Raw genomic sequence first — 19,983 nt, 5'->3', positions numbered from 1 at the left:
TAATCTAATACAGTTCTGTAATTTGATTACTCTTATACCTGTTTAAGTACCTTGCCAACCTACAGGAACAGTAAAATCTTGTTTTCGGTTCCATTATTTTTCTGTCTGTTATCATGTACTACATGCCTCTGAACAGCTGCTACCCCTAAGGCCTGGGTCTGTCTTGCCACTGCCAGATCCACTGTCCTGCATGCTAATTTAGCTTCACTTAAGACAAGGAGAGAGCAAGTAGCTGCTCTGACAATATGCATCATGGATATACCAGGATCAGAACAATGGGCTCACAGCGCATCACTGAATTTTGCCTTTGAATCAAAATCTAGTGTAATGCATTATTAAAGCTACTTACCTTTCCTATGTTCTTGTCTCTGAAAAAATTTAGACTTAAGATAGTAGAGCAATGCTGTTCTAAGTAGCTCCTCCTTTCTTCTCTTGAAGAAATATTTTGGCTTTCCTTTTACAAATAATTTTTCTTCTGAGCTGCTCATGACTTGGATTGCTTCTGAATCTGTCATCCAAGCATGCGCACACCAACCATTGCCTTGACTAGTTGGTGAGAAGGCATTTACAGGGTCTCTAATCCAAAACCTGTGTGCTAGGCAGTACTACCACCAACACAAGAGCAAGTCAGCTGTGGCTTTTTCTACAAGTTTGGATACAGACTCCAACACATCTCTGGATAACCTGTTCTAGCACTGCACCAACTTGTTAGTGAAAGTTTTTCATAGTATCCAGCCTGAAAAACCCAAGCTAGAATTTGTGGCCATCATCACTTCATATATCACCTACCATTGCCAACATGAGTTTGTTTGTCACCTTTGCAACTCACCTTCAAGTAGCTGTAGGCTGATAATAGATCGCCTCTGAAACTCCTCTTTGCCAAGCAAACAAGCCCAGCTCTGTTAACCTCTTTGTAGTTCTCATGCTACCATCTTGGCAGCCCTCCACTGGACCCTGTCTAGTTCCTCCACATCCCTCTTGAACTTCAGGGGTAGGGAACTGTGCACAGCAGTCCAGGTGTGGCCACACCACTGCTAAGTAGACAGGAACAACTTCCTGCAGTCTCTGGCCATGTTCTTCTTAATACAGTGTGGTGTGTGGGTTATCTTATTCAGGATCAGAACTTACTGGTACCCATGGCAACTTCCAGGGCCTTTCAGTGGGGCTGCTCCTCTGCCAATCAGTCCCCAGCCAGAACAGATGCATGGGGTCACTGCCTTGTTACAGAACTCCACTCTCCTTGCTAAACTTCACAAGGTGCCTCTCAACCCAGTCCTCTCATTTCTCAAAGTCCCTCTGGATTGAAGCTCTGTTGTTCAGCATGTCAATTGCTCACCCTAAATTGTTGTCATCGTAAATTTACTAGTTCCTTTTTCCTGTTCGATGACTTACAGACAGTTATTCTCACCAAAGATACAGTCTATCCATTAAGCTATATGACTTTGTACCTATCCAGACGGACACCTAAATGTCTGATCTTCCTGCTGTGAACCATGCTGAGGCTAAAATACAAGAGCAGCTTTGAATGCTTTATTCATAGGAACAAAAGAATAAAACTATCTGAGCCAGGAAGTGGCCAAATACCACAGGTACTGAAGCAGAAAACTATGGGTAGCTGCTATGGATGTCAAACCCCTGAACCTTCTTTGGCAATGAACAGCCAGAGCTGTTTAGGGCACTAGCACTCATGCTAAGAAGTGAAATAGGTTTTTATTTGGTTTTCTATGAATGTAGACATTAACTTCTGCTGGGCTGTTTGCATTAGGTTGATATTTCTGTAGTGTACAGGTGTTAATATGAGTGTGAGTGTCTTCTGTCTGTCTCTAGCCCTGTAAAGAGCAGACTGTGGTGCTGTAAATATTAGCCCAGGCAGATAAGTGTTTGCACAGCCCTCCTCTGTGCTGCCTCCTGCAGTAGTACTCTTATAGTACTCCTTACAAACGACCCAGGCTTAGCTGTCAGAGCATCAGCATCTGCAGTAACATGCCCTGGTTTTGACTTAAGAAGGGTTGTAGGGATCAAATCCTGAAAAAAAGCAGCAGAAGCACCAGTGTGCTATAACCTTCATAACATCAGTACTACACAAAATAAGGTACAACTAAGTAAATCAGCACATACTGCAAGCAAAATACTTGCTTGGTCAATCCCACTCTTCGTTGGCTGTGGCAATCACAGATATAGAGAAGAAATGCCTAGCAGATCACTGGAACTGCTACTTTCTTCAATACCGTGATACACAATCATTTCAGAGGGAAACTAATGATTTGTGCTCTCGTTTTGTTCAAAAGGTCTCCCCAGTAATGGAAAAGACTGTGCCTTGCTCTTGATTTGAACAGAAGAGGAAACTGAAACTATCCTTCTGCAGATACTGTAGGGATCTTCCTGCCACCAGAGAGAGGAATAACTAATGAGGAAACAGCACCAGGATGGTGAATGGATTTCTTGTTTCACAGAGGATCCTGTGTGCACCTCACACACATAACATAGATGTGGCCTGCCATGTGTCCAAATCTGCTGAATGAGTTCTTAATGCGTTAGAGGAAAAACTTTCATGCACTGTGTCAAGTCCTTCACAGCCTGAAAGCAATACAAAGAAGATGGACTGCGATGGCTTCAATGAATTTCAAGAACATGAGGTTTGGTGCTAATACTTTCCATTAGAGGCAGCTGGATTGTAATCTGCACTGCAAGGACCAGAGGATCCAGACTCATGAATGATAAAACAAACATGAAAAGCAAAGCAGGGCAGTATTCCAGGGCGGTGAGGTGGTGCAGTGAGGGGAGGAACTGTACAAAGCTATACTGGTCATGCTGCCAGTAATGTACTGGGAGGGAGAGAGAGTTCCTACGACTGCTGTAAAAGCAGTTGCTCTCTTTCGCTGATGATTCTCAGTGTGACAGTCAAAACCACACAATCTCCATGATGATGAAATAATGATGAAACAGGCAATGCAAACCTGATGCCTGATCACCTTGCATACAGCTGTTCTCTTCGGTCTCAATGCACATCAGGCAGAGCAGCATTTACCTCCAAAAACAAAAGCAGAGGAAGATGGTTCACTCCGGAGTCAGAGCGCAAGTTCTATCTTAATAGGAAACGGTAAAAAGGAACTGCAGCTCTGTAATAACATTGGCTCTGGTTCTGTAAAGTAACTGATTGATACTTGACCATGACAGACTACTTTACTGAATGTTTCCCTCAGCTCTTTTGAACTGACAGCCCACTCATATATGTTGCAGGGATGACACCCTCCAACCAGTTGGTGAGGAGCAAACTCTCTTTAGATGCTAGGAAAAGAGTGTGATCACGTGGATGTAACTGCATGGCTCTGGACTCAAAGAATTTGCATGCAAACTGACTTCCTTGCTGAGTTTGGGCAACTCTGTGCCTCCATGTGTAAATGGTAACAGTTCTCCCAAGCTTGCGTTTGAGTGAGTTTAAGTACTTAAGTGATGATATACTGCCCCCAGTACTGCTTAGCCTTATGAATAGAACGGTGCTTACTGCAGTAGCTGTTGACAAGTTGCTATGGGCAAATCTGCTAGGACAAGAAGGAAAGGAATGAGGTGTCCAATTTTTGCATGCGTTTAATCCTTGTGCAATCTTGATGCACAAGGTTAACACTTCAGTTTTGGGTAAAACAAAATACTGGCAAAGATCTGACAAGAATTTACTTACTAAGAGCCTTAGTCACATATCTATTTCGTAGAATCATGGAATTGTTTAGGTTGGAAAAGACCTTTAAGATCATCAAGTCCAACTGTATACTTAACACTGCCAAGTCCACCACCCAACCATGTCCCTAAGTGCCACATCTACACATCTTTTAAATACCTCCAGGGATGGTGACTCAACCACTTCCCTGGGCAGCGTGTTCCAGTGCTTGACAACCCTTTGGGTGAAGAAATTTCTCCTAATACCCAATCTAAACCTCCCCTAGCACAACTTGAGGCCATTTCCTCTCATCCTATTGCTTGATGCTTGGGAGAAGAGACCAACCCCCATCTCGCTACAACCTCCTTTCAGGTAGTCGTAGAGAGTGATGAGGTCTCCCTTAGCCTCCTTTTCTCCAGACTAAACAACCCCAGTTCCCTCAGTCGCTCCTCATAAGACTTGTGCTCTAGATTCTTCACTGGCTTCATTGCCCTTCTCTGGACACGCGCCAGCACCCCAATGTCTTTCTTGTAGTGAGGGGCCCAAAACTGAACACAGTACTCAAGGTGCGGCCTCACCAGTGCCGAGTACAGGGGGATGATCCCTGCCCTAGTCCTGTTGGCACATGATTTCTGACACAGGCCAGGATGCTGTTGGCCTTCTTGGCCACCTGGGCACACTGCCAGCTCATATTGAGCCAGCTGTTGACCAACACCCCCAGGTCCTTTTCCACTGGGCAGCTTTCCTTCCAGCCACTCTTCCCCAAGCCTGTAGCGCTGTGTGGGGTTGTTGTGACCCAAGTGCAGGACCTGACACCGAGCCTTGTTGAACCTCATACAATCGGCCTCAGCCCATCGATCCAGCCTGTTCAGATCCCTCTGTAGAGCCTTCCTGCCCTCCAGCAGATCAACACTCCTGCCCAACTTGATGTCGTCTGTCTTCACAGGACCTGCTGACATCACTAATCCCAAATCAGCCAGGACCTATATGAACCTGCAAAAAGCAACGAAGATAACATAAACCATGGAACTGGTGCTAAAAGCTGAGGAAATCAGATCAGAGTTGATCACTGTTTCTGCAGCTGTTTGAGAAGGTCAAAGGCCTGGACCTTGCACAGAATTAGAGATACTGATTCCTGAGATACTACACATTACACTGGTAGATGACCCCCACAGGTCAGAGCTGGCCTATACAATTTCAAATGGAAAGACTGACGAAAGCTCTGGTCATGAGAGACTGGTAATTATCCAACTCTGTGAGACCTGTAATGAGGTTACAGTGCTGCTCTGCATGTGTGTGGGGAGGGAGGAATAACCAAATAACCTTGTATGTCATAGGTCCCAGGCAAAGATACATGTAAGAAAGCAAAAATTGAGAAAGGGACCATTCCACTGCAGTCATAGGCTGTGCTGACTAATGAAGTGTAGTGAATTGGCCAACCCTTGACCAGACATTAAGTTAGGGTTCTTCTACTTGGCCACTTGCCAAGGCAACCTGAAAACACTGCTACAGCACTCAGCTTTAACATGGAAAGAAGAATTTTCTCTTTCCTTTTTCATCTGCTGCAGAGCATAATTCAAAGCTGAGTTAATGAATCATTTCAGTGGGCTTTGGGTGAAGATTTATAATCATAGAATCAGAAAAACAGTCTGGAAAGGAACTTGAAAGATCCTCTAAACTATTCTCTCGTACCAAGCTGGACTGACCTGCCTAGAGCTGTTCTTAAAGATCCCCAGTACATATGATCTCTTCTTTTTCCTCCCTCCCCACAAAAGCTGTTATGCTGATGTAGAAGAAATTGTATTGGTCCTTGACAAATCCATCTAGGGGACAAATAGCAAGCCTGTTACTCTCCACACGCTAACAGATTGCTTATGCATTCCAGAATTTTCCTAGAGCTTGAAGTTAAGATTAGTTGTTTGTATTCTTTCCTTTCTCAAGGCACACACTCTGTTTTCTCTTCTCTAGGCTTTTCTCCTGCGAGATGATGGCTATCAATTCACTGAGTTTACTGAAATCTCTCTTTGCTTAAGGGAAGCATAAAACCAGCAAAACAGAAACAACAGCCTAAGGATCACAGACTGACAACCGCTACCATCCAAATTGCCCTTTACATTAATATTCTCAAAAAGCTATACCTGTCAGCTACAATCAAGTCTAGCAGAGCTTCCCCTCCTGTGGTTGTCATCACCTTCTGTACCAAGAAAGTCAGCAACATGTTCCACCAACTTCCTGTACCACCAGTACTCCTGTAATGAGGGATGGCTGGGCAGCTATAATCTCCCACTGCTGCGCACTGGATGATTCTGCTCGGGTTTACTGCCAGGCAGCCTGGAATATAAACAGTAGTGCCCAGTTTTCTTCCTTTTTAACAATCACTCAAATTGCTTAGAAAGATCCTCCTTCAGTCTCAAAGCAAGTATACAAATCCATGACATAGAAGGCAACATCTCTTCTTCTTCTCCTGCCTCTTATTCCTCACAAGTTTCATGCTACTGTATTAATACTCCAGCCATGGTAATCATACAAACCGGTCTCTACTATGCCACAGTTATAATTTAGATGATGGTTAAAAACTTTCAGATCCACTTGTTTATTCTTATCATTTCTCACAAAAACATAAAGAAGGTCACAGGACCAAGCCACTTGCTTTTTTGCATTGTCATTATAAATAAACCACTTTGCTTCAATTTTTTTTTCAGTCTAACTACTCCGTTTCTTCCTCCTGAATGGTAACTGCAAAGAATTCACTACAAAGTTAAAAAGGCTCCGTCCCATCTACCATTTTCCTTAAGCTCCTCCAACTATTAGACTTTGGGCCATGGTGAGAATGATTTTTCTCTCCTCCTCAAGCCTGAAGTAAGACCCTCCAGTGCCTGTGGACAACTTGTTCACGTTCAGAAGAATTCCCTCACAGCAGCTCCCTGCACTAAGCAGAAGGACTAACCTTTTTCAAACCCAAGAAGAGGAGGGCACCACTGCATTGGATTGTGAATACTTAATTTGTTTGCACTGTTATTACCCTTTCTGTTGGGCTTCTTGGGCAGATGGGGTAGGTCTCTCTACTTGTGCAAACAATTGACCTACAAAAGGTTTGCCTCATTTTCATATACTAATGTTTGACGCACACGTGCGAGGCTGTTACTTTTTTTGCATTGGTTAATTTGACCCTAGGATACAAACTAAAAAGAAGGATCTCTTCAAGAAGAAGCACAGCTGCCTAAATGCCTGGTAGGCTCTCAGAAATGCTATCCGTAGTGTGGATACAAAGAGCTCCATCAAGGCAGAGCCAGCAACAGGTTAAGATACCGAAATAAGACCCTTCAGAACAAAGCCAATAGGAAGAAGCCAGCAGCTCACCCTCCCGCAGACCAAAGCAGCACCAAGAGCGTTTATTCAAAAGCCGGTTAGCATCCGTCCCCTCCAAGAACAGTCCCTCTGTTTAAGGCTTACTTTGTTTCACCGAAGTACACTCCCGAGGGTGCCCCTCACTGAGCAACCACAGCTTTGCTCTCAGCGCCAGGAGGCACGGCGGGCCAGCAACCAACCAACCAACCAACCGTCTTCCACAACCCCTCTCCAAAGCGTCCCTTCCGAAGCGTCCCCGCAGGTCTCGCCTGGGAAGCGCGTCCCGGCACGGCGGGGCCCAGCAGCTCCCTCGGACGCTCTGGGGGCGGCCGCAGCGGGCTGCCCCAGCGGGCTGCCCCGCAGCCCTACACCCGGCTCGACGGCCGCACACCCTCTCCGCCCGCCGCCGCGACCCCCGCGGGCGGACGGGCGGAGCGCTCGGCGGGCAGAGCCGCCCCCCCGCCTGCGCCGGGCCGGGCCGCGGGGCGGCGCTCGCCGCCCGCACCTCGACGGGGCGGGCCGGCCGGTGCCGGGCCGGGGCGGGGCGGCGGCCGCTCACACGCCGGCGGGCTGCGCGCAGCATGTGAGCTGCGGCCCCAGAGCGGGGAGCGACCGACCGACCGCCGGGCTCCAGCATGGGGCTCGCCCTGCTCCTGGGGCTGCTCCTCTCCCGAGCCGGTAACAGCGCCCGGAGCGCGGGGCGGCGGACGGGGCGGGCGCCGGGCTCGGGGCGGGCTGGGGAGCGCGGCGTGTCCCCCGTCGCTCTCCCGGCGGGCGGCAAGCGGGACCCGCGCCGGCGCCCCGAGCGGCGGCTGCGGGCGGCAGAGGCGGCTCCCCCCCCCACGGTGCTGGGCCGGCCCTCGGCGCGGCCCGAGCTCGGGGCTCCCGGCCACCGACTCCGGCGGGCGCCCCGCCTCTCCCGCCCGGGGAGGAACCCGCTTTCAGAGCAAGGGAGGGCGTGCTGCTACTGCTACGAGCTGAAAGGCGAGTTACCGGTGTCGTTGTGACCAGGGCGGAGGGACGCGCTGGGGAGGGGGAACGGGTGTCCTGGAGGCAAGGCTGGAGGAGGCGACGAGGTCGCCTTGCTCCTCTCGCTCGCAGCAGAGAGGGGCAGATGCCGGGAGCTGATGCCTCAGCGCGGCACAAAAGGCACAAAGCGGGCACCTGCGCTAGCTCGACCTGCCTTAACGGATCCTTGCTGTGCCTCTCTCGTCCTGACTTTGCCGAGAGCTTTTTTTGGTACCTACCCTCCCGGCGTTCCCCCTCTGAAATGCTTCGGGCTGATAGTAGTCTGAGGTGAGGCTCAGTTTGCAAAGACCAATCCCAGGAGCTCTGGCACAGATGCAGCTGTTTGCTCCGCTCTGCCTTCTGCTACTGCCAAGTCACAAGAGCCAAGGACAGAAATTACTCCTCTTTCCAGTTCATCTCTTGTGCAGTCTTCATGGCTGATGTTACTAGAAATACAGAAGTTACAAAACTGCTTAGAAGCATTCCTATGCCCCGGCTGTGGGATGTCAGTTCTTCACACTTAGAAAATGCTGCAGCTGCTGAATATCACAATGACTGCTACAAAGATGGGCCATTGCCCTGAAACCTCAGTAGCACTTGCAGCCACATGATTACAATAGCTTTTCCACAATTTTCCATGTCCAAATACTAATGCTTCTTTGATAACTGTGCTTAATAAAAAAAAGGTTTCTCTTCTGCAATCGTCCTCTCTTTCAATAGCGTTGTGCACCAGGAGCATCAAAACAATACATATATATATATATGATGGGACATGGAGTGAAAAGGTAGAAATAAAGGGATATTGTATTATCTATCCCCTTTTTCTAAGGTATAAATAATCATAGTCTGTGAATTGATAATTACCTTTTAATTTTTTTTTTTTTTTAAACTACAGAGGGAACTCCCACACACATGCATCATTAACGTGTTCTGCAACCTAGACCACAGGTCTAGGAAAGAATTAGCTCTCATTCTTTCATGTTATTATCTGGAATATTAAGAGAAGGTTTTAAAAAATGAAACAACGTGTCAAGTATTAGGGCTTAATACAATGCATAGCTATTAAAAGAGGAGGAATGTTTTAAATTTGAGGTTTACAGCAGCTTTACCCAAAGCATCTGGTACAGGCCTGTGGCAGAAACACAGTCCATCCACTTACACCCAGCTCTGCTCTACCCTGGCAATTACCATATCACTTTAAGTTTTTAAAAATGTCACTTCAAGCTCAGGTGCTTGCTGAGCAAAATTCTGAAGGCTAGTAAAGTGCATCCTGTCCTTTTATGAACTTCCTACAACAGCTGCTGCAAGCCACTGTTGGTGATGGGATACTGGGGGAGATGGTACTTTGGTCTGACCTGGTGGGGTAGATCAGTTTGCTCAGTTTAGGGTTCCAAAAGCTCCTGGAGAGAACAGACTGATTTGCTATTGGGAATTTGCACTGATTGCAACCTTACAGGATATAATCACACTTGGAATGTTCATTAAGGTTGTGCCTAGGTGTGATGCCTAAAAAACCTACTGTGCTGCGTACAAAGCATTTCTGATGAGAGGTTTGTTTTTCAGGGAGCTTACAAAGTCATATAGTCTCTATGTAACGGCCAGATGAACAAAAAAGTAGCATAAGTTGCTAGAAAAGCAAAGAAATTTGTACAAGGGCGACAGAGACACCTGGATAGTATTACTGGGCTATAGGAAAAATAGAAAGTTTGAGAAGCAGACTAGCATAAAATTATGCAGCCTACGGCTTACAGCAAATAAAACTGATGAAGCTAGCAAAAGTGAAGGAAGTGAGAGAACAAATTAGGTGGTGAAGATGGTATACCAGGTAATATGAGCTGTACCAAGATTTTTTTCTAATCTGTAGTGAAGGCTGACTGAAATAGTACTAGTGCACCTGCTGAACAAGAGAATGATAGTAAGATCATGTACCCATAGAACATTAAAGGTAGATGTAAGGCTCATCATAGTCATTTCCTAACACCAGCCAAGCAATATTGTCCTGAAGGGAAGAAACATAGTAGCCTATATATAAATTTTATTAGCAAACAGTCTTGTTCCAGGTCTTCATTGTAATCGTACTGTAAATGCAGATTCATATACTACAGAAATGAAGAAAGATTATGGACTGAATTCACCTACCTGTGACAACATAATGCTAGGTATCACCCCAGTATTACCGTTAGGTGACAACAGTCCATATAAAAAGTTTAAAAAGCTGGAAAAAAAAGTCTACTTTTAAAGATTATATTGTTAAATTGAGATTAATACTTCCACATAAGGTGGTGCATGTGTATGTGTGTGTGTGTATATATATAGCCAATGCATGTGTTATGCAAATAATATGTATACAGAGAGATACAGTCAGAGTTCACAATCAACCAACAGATGAAAGCTGGCATGCCAAGCCTGCATCCCAGCATTTTTGGCAGGGATTTCAGGGACTGGGTTCTATGTACTTAAACTGATTGCATATCAGCATTTCTATATGAAGCTACTTGCATCTTATGTTAAGGATTTATTCTATTATGCAAAAAAATATGCATTCTTATTCTTAAGTTTCCAAGCCCAGTGAAGTAGTTGTTTTTACACCCTACAGATGGCTTTCTCAGTACATCTCTTAATGACCAGTATATACTTTAGCAATGGCAGCAGCACTGACTCACAGCACACAGTATGGTGTTACTATGAGGTGTTACTATGAGCTTATTGCACTGCGGTTTTCCTTACCCAGATAGAAGAGCTTCAAAGCAGCCTCAGCAACCCCAAGGTTTCCACAGGGATTTACTACTCCATAAAATACAAAGCCATCTCTGATCCTGGCCAAGTTGAAAGAGTTAAGGGTGATTAAAAAAGGTTTTATTAGACAAAATTATTTTTGAGACTTTTCTTTAACCTTTTGTTCCCTCTTTCATACATTAATACTCATCCTTTTGTTTCTAAATGGAGACAGCTCTTGTTCCTTACTACTCCATGTGAAAGACCCAACCAGTTCTGCCTCTTGAGAGGAGTCCTTACTGAATATAGGATGCCTACAGAACAAGGACAAGGTGCTTGTGTGGCATTCATCATGATTGTGATCCTGACAGTCTTTTCCCTACTTGACCAGGAGACCTCCTGGCTCTGCGGAGGAGAGATTGCATAGCAGCAGAACAGTTGTGCCTCTCGGACTCTACCTGCAGTGCCACCTACAGGATCCTGGAAAACTGTGCCCTGGCTAAGACTCGCTTCGTTCCACTGGATCACAATAGCAGGGTCAGATGTCTGAATGCAGAGCTAGACCTCGGAAACAGCTCTTTGCTGCACTGCAAGTGTCACCGGCGCATGAAGAGACAGGAGCACTGCTTACGTGTTTTCTGGACCGTTCATGGCAGCATGACAGATGGTGAGATGAAATAATATGAATTTACAAGATACTAGTAAGGCTCACCCCTGCCCCCTGTCTGAAAACAACTGTGAAAGGCCACTTCCCAACACTGCAGGTACCACTTTGGAATCACATCTCCTAGTAAAAAGAATTCATTACTGCTCTGTTTGATAAGCAGAGAAAGCTGATCTGGTCTGGGACCGGCTCTTCAAATACACCAGGGACCCTAACAGAAAAAGATAGCTACTCTGAGGCAGTTAGATTTCATGCTGTGAGGGGAGGCTCCTGTGAAAGTCACCTCAAAATCGTCACGTCTGTCCACTGAAAACGGACGTGTGATTGTGACACACACTGTAATGGCATCCTTGAGCATGTTGCTTCTTTCCAGCTTTAGTGGGATGCTTCTGCCTGGCCTCCCACTAAAGACCGCCTGTGCTGCACATCTCCTCACTAGTACTGAGGCTGAAAAAAACCCAAATGACAACATAGACCAAATTCCAGCCAGAGCAAATCTGATGACAAAATGTAATGCTGTTGTTACACAGTAATACTTTTGCATCTCCAGCAGAACCATTCTTTGGCATTTAGCTTTGAGCAAGACAGAGCATCTCTGAACTCCAGCCTGAGGAAACAGCCAGGCACAAATAAGAAAGAAATCAATTAAGGAGGAGGGGAAAAAAAAAAAAAAGAAAAAAAAAAAGCTGGTCAGAAAGCATTTCTCCCACTGCATAAAACATCTTGTATCTTGCCTAGGTTATTTCAATTTGGAGACCTCTCCCTATGAGAATCCAGCAAATGAAGAACACTGGAAGACAGATTATAATAAACTGGCAGCTCTGTTATCAGGTAAGGATTGTAATGGTTACATGATATAATGCTGCCCTTTATCATCTTTTTGGGGGCTGAAAATTATTAAGAACAACAATTTGGGGTAATGGCCCCTTTAATCAGAGGAACACCTGCTCTGGATACTTGCCTAAATTTGTCCCCCCTACCAAGTGTAAATATAGCCACAGATCCAGGCCCATGAAACAGGGAATAACCCACAATGATGCATTCTCTGAGACAAACACCCTAACTTGAACCAATAAAAAAATATGATTTTGTAACTAGTCTAACTGCAGTGTCATACTACAGGCACACAGCAGGACTTGCTTTGTTCTTTTAGAGGTTCCCAATGTGGCCATCAAGTAAGGGCTACTTCTATTTCCACAGAGAATCTCTTCTGGAGACTTGCCTCATTGTTCCTCGGTTTCTTTTGGCTTTATAGGCTCACAGTTAGCAGGAGATGCAACAAATCCATGCCTGAAAGCAACTCACATCTGTAACCTGAGCAAGAAGTGTGTTCGTCTGCGCACAGACTATGCCTCTATCTGCACCAAGGGAGCAGGAAGTGAGGACATGTGTGACCGTCGCAAATGCCACAGAGGGCTAAGGAATTTCTTTGAGAAAGTCCCTGAGGATTTCACCAAAAGGATCCTGTTCTGTCCATGTCAAGATGAACTTTGTGGAGAACGACGCCGGAAAACTATTGTTCCTGATTGTTCCTTCCAGTATAACACCAAACCCAATTGCCTCTGGCTTCTGGACTCCTGCTTAGAAGACCATATCTGCAAGTAGGTCCAGCAGCAGCGGACATTAGCCAAGAGAAGAGAACAGCATAGACACTGATAGTCTCATTTTCCTTCCTACAGATCCAGACTGGCTGACTTCCAACAAAATTGTCAACCTGCAGACATGTCTCCAGATGGTTGCTCTCAGCACAACCATGCTGCATGCCTGCAGGCTTACATGGGGATGATTGGTAAGTGATATCCACAGGAATGTACAGGGTGGATACTTTCAGGCCACAAACTTGCAGGCACACTCTGATGCTGTGAATCACCATCTTGCTCTCCTGCAGGAGTTAGAGCTCAGTGTACCAATGAATATGCCTTAGCTTAATTGATGCTAGTGCTCTCTCTTGCTTCTGAGGCAAATGCAGCCCAAAGAGAGCTCTTCCATGGCATTTATCGCTCTACTCTGTCCCATCCTCTGCTGTCAAATCAGCAGCACTTGCCTGAGATTTTTTGAACACCTGTTTGCATCGTCAGCTGGTGCAAAACGCTCTAAATGCCTGACCGACAGGGCTCAGGGCCTGTATGAGCTCAGTCATTCCTGCTGCAGGACTTACATCCCATCACAGCAGTGATCAAACACAACATTGCCTCACTGCCTGACTTTTAGACTCCTGATGGTTTGTTAGTGTTGTACACACTATCTTCTCACAGCCAGCCAGAACATGGCACTAGCAGCTGTTAGAAGGAAGGTTGTCCTTGGTTTTAGGCATTCACTGCCAACCTGCTAATACTTTTTCAGAGTGGCTCAAAAGAGGAGCTGTAAAGAGCAGCAATATCTCAGAAGCTGTAAATTTGGACTATACCTTCTGGTTTTCCAGATGTCTTTGCTGTTTTTGTGCTACATGAACTCTGGCTGAATGGCACGCTACAGGTGTGCAGCATTTTTTTTGGCAAAAGGCATTTGACCACACAAAGTTGCCAGCTACACAAGCAGTAAGAGTGCCTTTTGCTGCCCTGTGTCAGTACCACAGTTGAGTCCCTGCAGATGCTTCACATCCTTCAATCTAATGCTTGCACCAGCTTCAGTTATCAGCATACCTCGTCATCAGATTGCCTGAGTCAGGGTAGCAATCTCCACACTTTCTCACAGCCCAGCAGACTTCATGCAGCTTCACCAGACCTGGATCACCTCACAGGGGCTCCTGACCTCTCCTGAGTAACATGCATATCACAATGGAAGGCTTCTGCCTCCAGGGCAGCATTCCCTTTAGTGTAATAGGACTTGTGATGCTTTCATTTGGTGAAGTAAATCCTGATTCCACTTTCTGGGGGTTTGGGACAGGCACGCCCATGACACCCAACTATGTCAGTAACTCCAGTGTGGAGGTCTCCCTGTGGTGTACATGTGAAAGCAGCGGCAACCAGAAGGAGAAGTGTGACCAGATACTCAGCATGTTTGAGAGCAACAAATGCCTTGGTAAGCATCAGTCATATCACAGAAACAGCTGAGCACAGGGAAATTAAAATCCTGTTGATTTCAAGATCCTACAGTGCATTGCTCTTGCATATAGTTCTGTCTTCTGCAGCGTCTCTATGATCTCCTGTCCAACCTATGGGACCAGCCTGGATCTGCTCTCAGAAGTGTTTCTGTACCTTTTGGCAACACTTCTGTTCATCTCAAACACCATGAAGCTATTTCCAAACAGCATTCAAATGAAGGGGTTGCAAAGAAATCACAAAGGGAGGTCAGACATGCTGTATCCATACGTTGCTGAGTAACCACGATAGTGCACCAGGATTATGGGGTTTGGGTTCCCCTCCTTCCCTATGCTCGCCTTTGGCCCACACTTACTTGGTCAAGATAAGTAGCTCCTGACACAACCCCTGTTATTAGATTCAGCAGCACAGCAGTTACAAAAATCCTGTTACATGCAACTATGTAATCCTAAGTCTGTATTTCTTTTATATCCCTAGCATTTTAGCAACAGACCTTAATAAGAGTTAAATATTTTATGTTTGTAAAAGCTTCCAAAGGATAAAGAAACCAGCATCATTAGATAAATTATTAATATTTAAACCTAGCTCCTGCTGTATAGAAAAGCCTTACACCCGGCACTATAGATACACCTACAACCTCAACATCCCATCTGAGATACTACATACCTGCCCCTTACAAAATAGATACCTGAGAAAGTCCCAGAGGGACCCAAAGGTCCTCAAGTACAGTGCAAATTGGCTTTGCAGTCTGCTGAACCTCACAAGTAAACACACAAACAGGCCATTCACTGAACAAAGAATATGTATTTTCTAAATCAATGCCACACAGCTTGTGAGTGCATTTCCTAAAATAGCTTCCCTAGACTTCTGTTCACTAGACTCCAAGGTGTGCACAAGAAAAGCACAATAAAACTCTTGCTTTACTTCTCTTTGCAGAAAATACCATTTGGTCTCAAATGCACCTGAAGCAGACAGCTCTAGAAAGACAGGAAGACTTATTGTACTCATCTCCCCTAAGCTTCCAAGGAGACAGTGCCAGCACATCTCTTGCTTCAGAGATGTCCCAGGTATGCATTGCTTTGTTGCCTTCAGAAAGCAACAAGTCAAGTGGCCTAGAGACAGTAGTTGAAAAACATTGGATCTGGAAATGTGTGATTTTGGACATCAAAGCGAGGGATGCTACATGCATGCAGAACGCTGGACCACTTTACTTTGAGCTATTCCTTCCACAGACAAGCAGAAATAGGAGGCCATGCTGCCTGGCCACAGGAGTTTCCTATAGTCTCACATTAGTGCTCAGAACTGGAGGCTCTGCAGCCAGACATTTGAGCATAAATATGTCTAACTGGGATTCATTCCTCTTTTTCATTTCCTAGGTGGCTGAAGGGAAGACACAGCGAGACATCTCTGAACACAGCAGTATGCCTATGGCTTCCTCTGTGTATTCTGGAGCTGCTGTTTCTTGGCCATCTCTGGCTCTGCTCCTGCCCCTGTTGCTGAGCCCATGTTAACTTGGCATAAATGGCATCTTTTCTTCTCATATTATTAATCTTATTCCATATCCAGGCACCTCGCACTACTGATTTACCTTTGGGAAACGGGCGGCTTCCAGAGAAGAGGAATGGAACAGCCTTAACCTAGAACAGCAGTCACTGAAAACCTCCCCCCAACTTGCACCCCACTTTTCCCCAATCAGTTTGCACTGAGCTCTGCAGATGTGGTGCCCACCATTGCTTCTGCCATGTTAGCATTTTGAGTAACAGTCAGGTGAATATTCCAGTGCAATATTTTAAAACAAAGGTCTGAGTTCTGTCAGAACTTGTGCAGCATTCAGTTTCTGACTGCAGGGAGGATCCTGACACAGCGTCTCCTACCGTCCCAATTCTGGAGCTCTTCCTCAGGTATACAATTATAGAATGGTTTGGGTTGGAAGGGAGCTTTAAAGATCATCTAGTCCAACCCCCCTGCCATGGGCAGGGACATCTTTCACCAGACCAGGTTGCTCAAAGCCCCATCCAACCTGACCTTGGACACTTACAGCAAGGGGGCATCCACAACTCCTCTGGGCAACCTGTTCCAGTGTCTCACCACCCTCATCATAAAAAATTTCATCCTTATGTCCAGTCTAAACCTACCCTCTTTCAGTGTAAAACTGCTGCCCCTTTTCCTGTCACTACAGGCCCTGGTAAAAAGTCTTTCTTATGATCCCCCCTTTTATATTGAACGGCCACAATAAGGTCTCCCCAGAGCCTTCTCTTCTCCAGGCCAAACAACTCCAACTGTCTCAGCCTTTCTTCATAGGAGAGGTGTTCCAGCCCTCTCATCATTTTCATGGCCCTCCTCTGGACCTGCTCCAACAGGTCCATGTCTGTCTTGTCCTGGGCACCCCAGAGCTGGATGCAGGACGCCAGGTGGGGTAAGTAGAGGGGAAGAATCACCTCTGTTGACCTGCTGGCCACGCTTCTTTTTATGCAGCCCAGGATATGATATGGCTTTCTGGGCTGCAGGTGCACATTGCTGGCCCACATCCAATTTTTCATCTACCAGTATCCCCAACTCCTTTTCTGCAGGGCTACTCTCAATCCATTCATCCCTCAGTCTGTATTGATATTAGGATTGTCCCAGGCCAGGTGCAGGACCTTGTACTTGCCCTTGTTGAACATCATGAGGTTCATGTGGGCCCACTCTTTAGGCCTGTCAAAGCATAGAGTACAGCATACTATCCTAAAGAGTAGAAGTCCACGCTCCAGGGTGGGTTGCAAGTAAAGCTCAATAAACATACACATAAAGTCCCTGGTAAACACCAGTTCTGGATTACTTTCAGTTCCCTTTTCAAATCCATTCTTTTAAGTATATGAAAAATACCATCCCAGATCAAGGACACTGTACTACAGTTTATATTCTTGCTCCTTTCTGTTTTGCCCCTTGCAACATATATATATATCATCCATTATCATGGCTAGCAACAGACTTCAGTTTTGCAGGTTAGGATGGATTTCTGTGCTCAATCCCAGTAAGTTCAGTCTAATCTAGCAAAGAAGGACCTTGCCTGGCTTCAGGAGGAACCTTCTTAGTAATGCTTAGAGAATGCATGTAGCTCATTGAAGCTGTATTGACCACAAAACCCCTGGGACATTCAGTTGCAAAAATCTCTGGGAGCCGCAACTACCTTGAACCTCTCCACATATTCAAGTTGTCATTGCCCCCTTCCACGCTGCTTGCCCAATCTCCTCCTCCTCTGCCAAGCTCTATGTCATGATCTGTTTACTCTGAGTGTGAATGTGTGCACTGTGTAACTGCTGTTATTTTGTACTGCATTTGCCTGTTAAAATGTGGTGTTAAGTGAATATTGATTTCTGAGCATAGGTTAATAGTCCACAATCAATTGTGTGCAAGAGTTGCCTCATCAGCCAGCCTACACTTTCAGGATAGCTTGAAACTCAGCTCAAAGCAGCTCCTCCATGCACACATATAGCGCCCCTTGCCCATCCTATGAGATACAACAGATCTGAACAATATTATACACAGCCAAACACTATTACAATCCTGAATAGATACAGAGCAGGTGGGTATTTCTTTTTACCTTGTGCTTTATCTGTTGGCAGGGAAGTACCAGCTAGGTAATATGCTGCGGTTCCCAGTCACTATTGGACACCTTCTTCCTACAGAGTCTTACATTGTCACATGTGTCAGAGTAGTTGTCCTTCTGCAGTGGTAATATTTCCATTTCAACTTCCAGCCTTCTCTTTACTTCCTAGGCAGGTAGGGCAAGGAAATCACTGCATGGAGCAGAACCATCTCCTCTGTCACACAGAGAAGCAACATCTTATTTCCATGCAGTAGGAACAAGTATTATGTCTTCTTAATAGAGAGGAGTACGAATGCTGGTATTTCTGATTACCTACTGAAATATCGCTATTTGGATCAAGAGACAGCACTGTTGCCCCATGTTTGCTACCATTCTTTGATGAAAACAGAGAACAGAGTCCATGTTAACATATTCTAATATCTGCATTAACCATCCTCTGGTCCAGCAGGTCCAGTCCCATGGTGGGACTAGAATCATGTCAAGACTCTTGACTGTAGTGTAATAGCATCTGTCATGTCCAGAGTTTAGTGGAGAGTGACAGGGAAGAAGAAAACATTGTTGTTTTTTCCAATATTCCACGAATCAGTGAGGATATTTGTGAGAATAAGGGAGTAGATTTCCCTGAGCTGTCTGTACCACACACACGGTGTACTGCATTAATCTTCCCCTCATCTGCACTGTGATCTTTCCTCTTTCCCCACTGTAGTGCTCTAAGACAGGTTGATATGGAAAAAGGTATTAGCATTTTGTTGTTCACATTAAGGGCACTACGGACCTTTAGCCCCTTACACCTACTAAGAAAGTTATTGATTGCAATTGCAGCCTCCTGTCATGTCCTGGATTACATAGGAAAACGCTTGACACTCAGCCAAATCCTGCTCTAGACTGAAATTAAAGCAAAACACGTCAGTCTGGGTTTTTCTCCAAGTGTCCTATGTCCCTTTTGCCTGTACAGATGCACCTTTGTATACATGGCTGCCTCTTAGGCTTATTCATCAATAACTGCAAACAAAATTCACCTGTAAATACACCTGCATTCACAGGTACTCACGCTGCTATGAGTACAAACCCATTTTCACTTAGACTTCTGTAACACCTGACCTCCAAATATCAGTTATTCAACCACACAGCATACATGCATGCACAAGTACAACTGCTACTAGAAATATCATGCCAATATCAGTATCGGTTCAGTTCTCTTAGCACCACTGATGTTCAAAGACTGGCACAGTTACCTAAACCTATTCAGAACAGTTCTTACTAACCATACTACAGGACAATTTACAAAAACCTTTCAGCTTCTATTCCCCAGAAACTGCAATACAACATCCCGTGAGTACCTTTGGTCTAAATATAAAAATAATCTAATAAAAATTCTCTATCCCAACAGTCTTGACATTGAGCTCTCAGCAAGCATATATAAAGAGGGAACCTTCTAATTGTTGTAATGTAGATTATTTTTTAAAGTGTAAAATAATGCCAAATCTCACTAATAAAATTTATCTTGCAACTCTAGAAGTCTCCTGCCTTCCTTCACATTTAATAGAAGCTACACTCCTTGTATCCTACTGCTGGAGTCATTATGGGAAAGAAATTTAAAGAACAAGAGTTAGACAGTATCTCTTACAAAGCAATCTTAACAACTTTTACAGACATCACTCACTGCCACGTACTTCAGACATGGCTTCTAGAACTCTGACATAGCTTTAGATCCCTTAACGTGGTCTAATGTAGCATTTACAAAGAGCATTCATACAGTCCTCCAGGAGTGAGCTCAGTCACTGTGTTAGGCAAGTTGTTTCTTCTGTGACAAGTGGGAGAAGCAATACACATTTCTTGCCCAAGGTCATAAGCAAGGTGATGCCAGAGATAAGCCTTGAATTTGGAAGTCCAAAATTATCGCGTCCTTGCCTTATTAAAATCATTCCCACTGCCTCCATTCAGTAAGAATCAAGTGACTACA

The 19,983-nt window shown here is 45.2% G+C and overlaps 1 protein-coding gene across 1 annotated transcript; it reads left to right on the top strand.

Annotated features, from left to right (window-relative positions):
• The first annotated feature begins 7,539 nt into the window (after positions 1–7,539).
• On the top strand, positions 7,540–19,538 carry GFRA3 (GDNF family receptor alpha 3). The gene is made up of 8 exons (XM_009926515.2): positions 7,540–7,681; positions 11,118–11,393; positions 12,129–12,221; positions 12,646–12,991; positions 13,070–13,179; positions 14,277–14,411; positions 15,368–15,498; positions 15,808–19,538. The coding sequence occupies exons 1-8, from the start codon at positions 7,639–7,641 to the stop codon at positions 15,940–15,942; spliced, it is 1,269 nt and encodes a 422-aa protein (XP_009924817.2). The 5' UTR covers positions 7,540–7,638; the 3' UTR covers positions 15,943–19,538.
• The last annotated feature ends 445 nt before the right edge of the window (positions 19,539–19,983 follow it).

Source organism: Haliaeetus albicilla, chromosome 27, assembly GCF_947461875.1.
Source record: "Haliaeetus albicilla chromosome 27, bHalAlb1.1, whole genome shotgun sequence".
Lineage (NCBI taxonomy): Eukaryota > Metazoa > Chordata > Aves > Accipitriformes > Accipitridae > Haliaeetus > Haliaeetus albicilla.
This window is presented reverse-complemented; position numbering and strand designations above follow the sequence as displayed.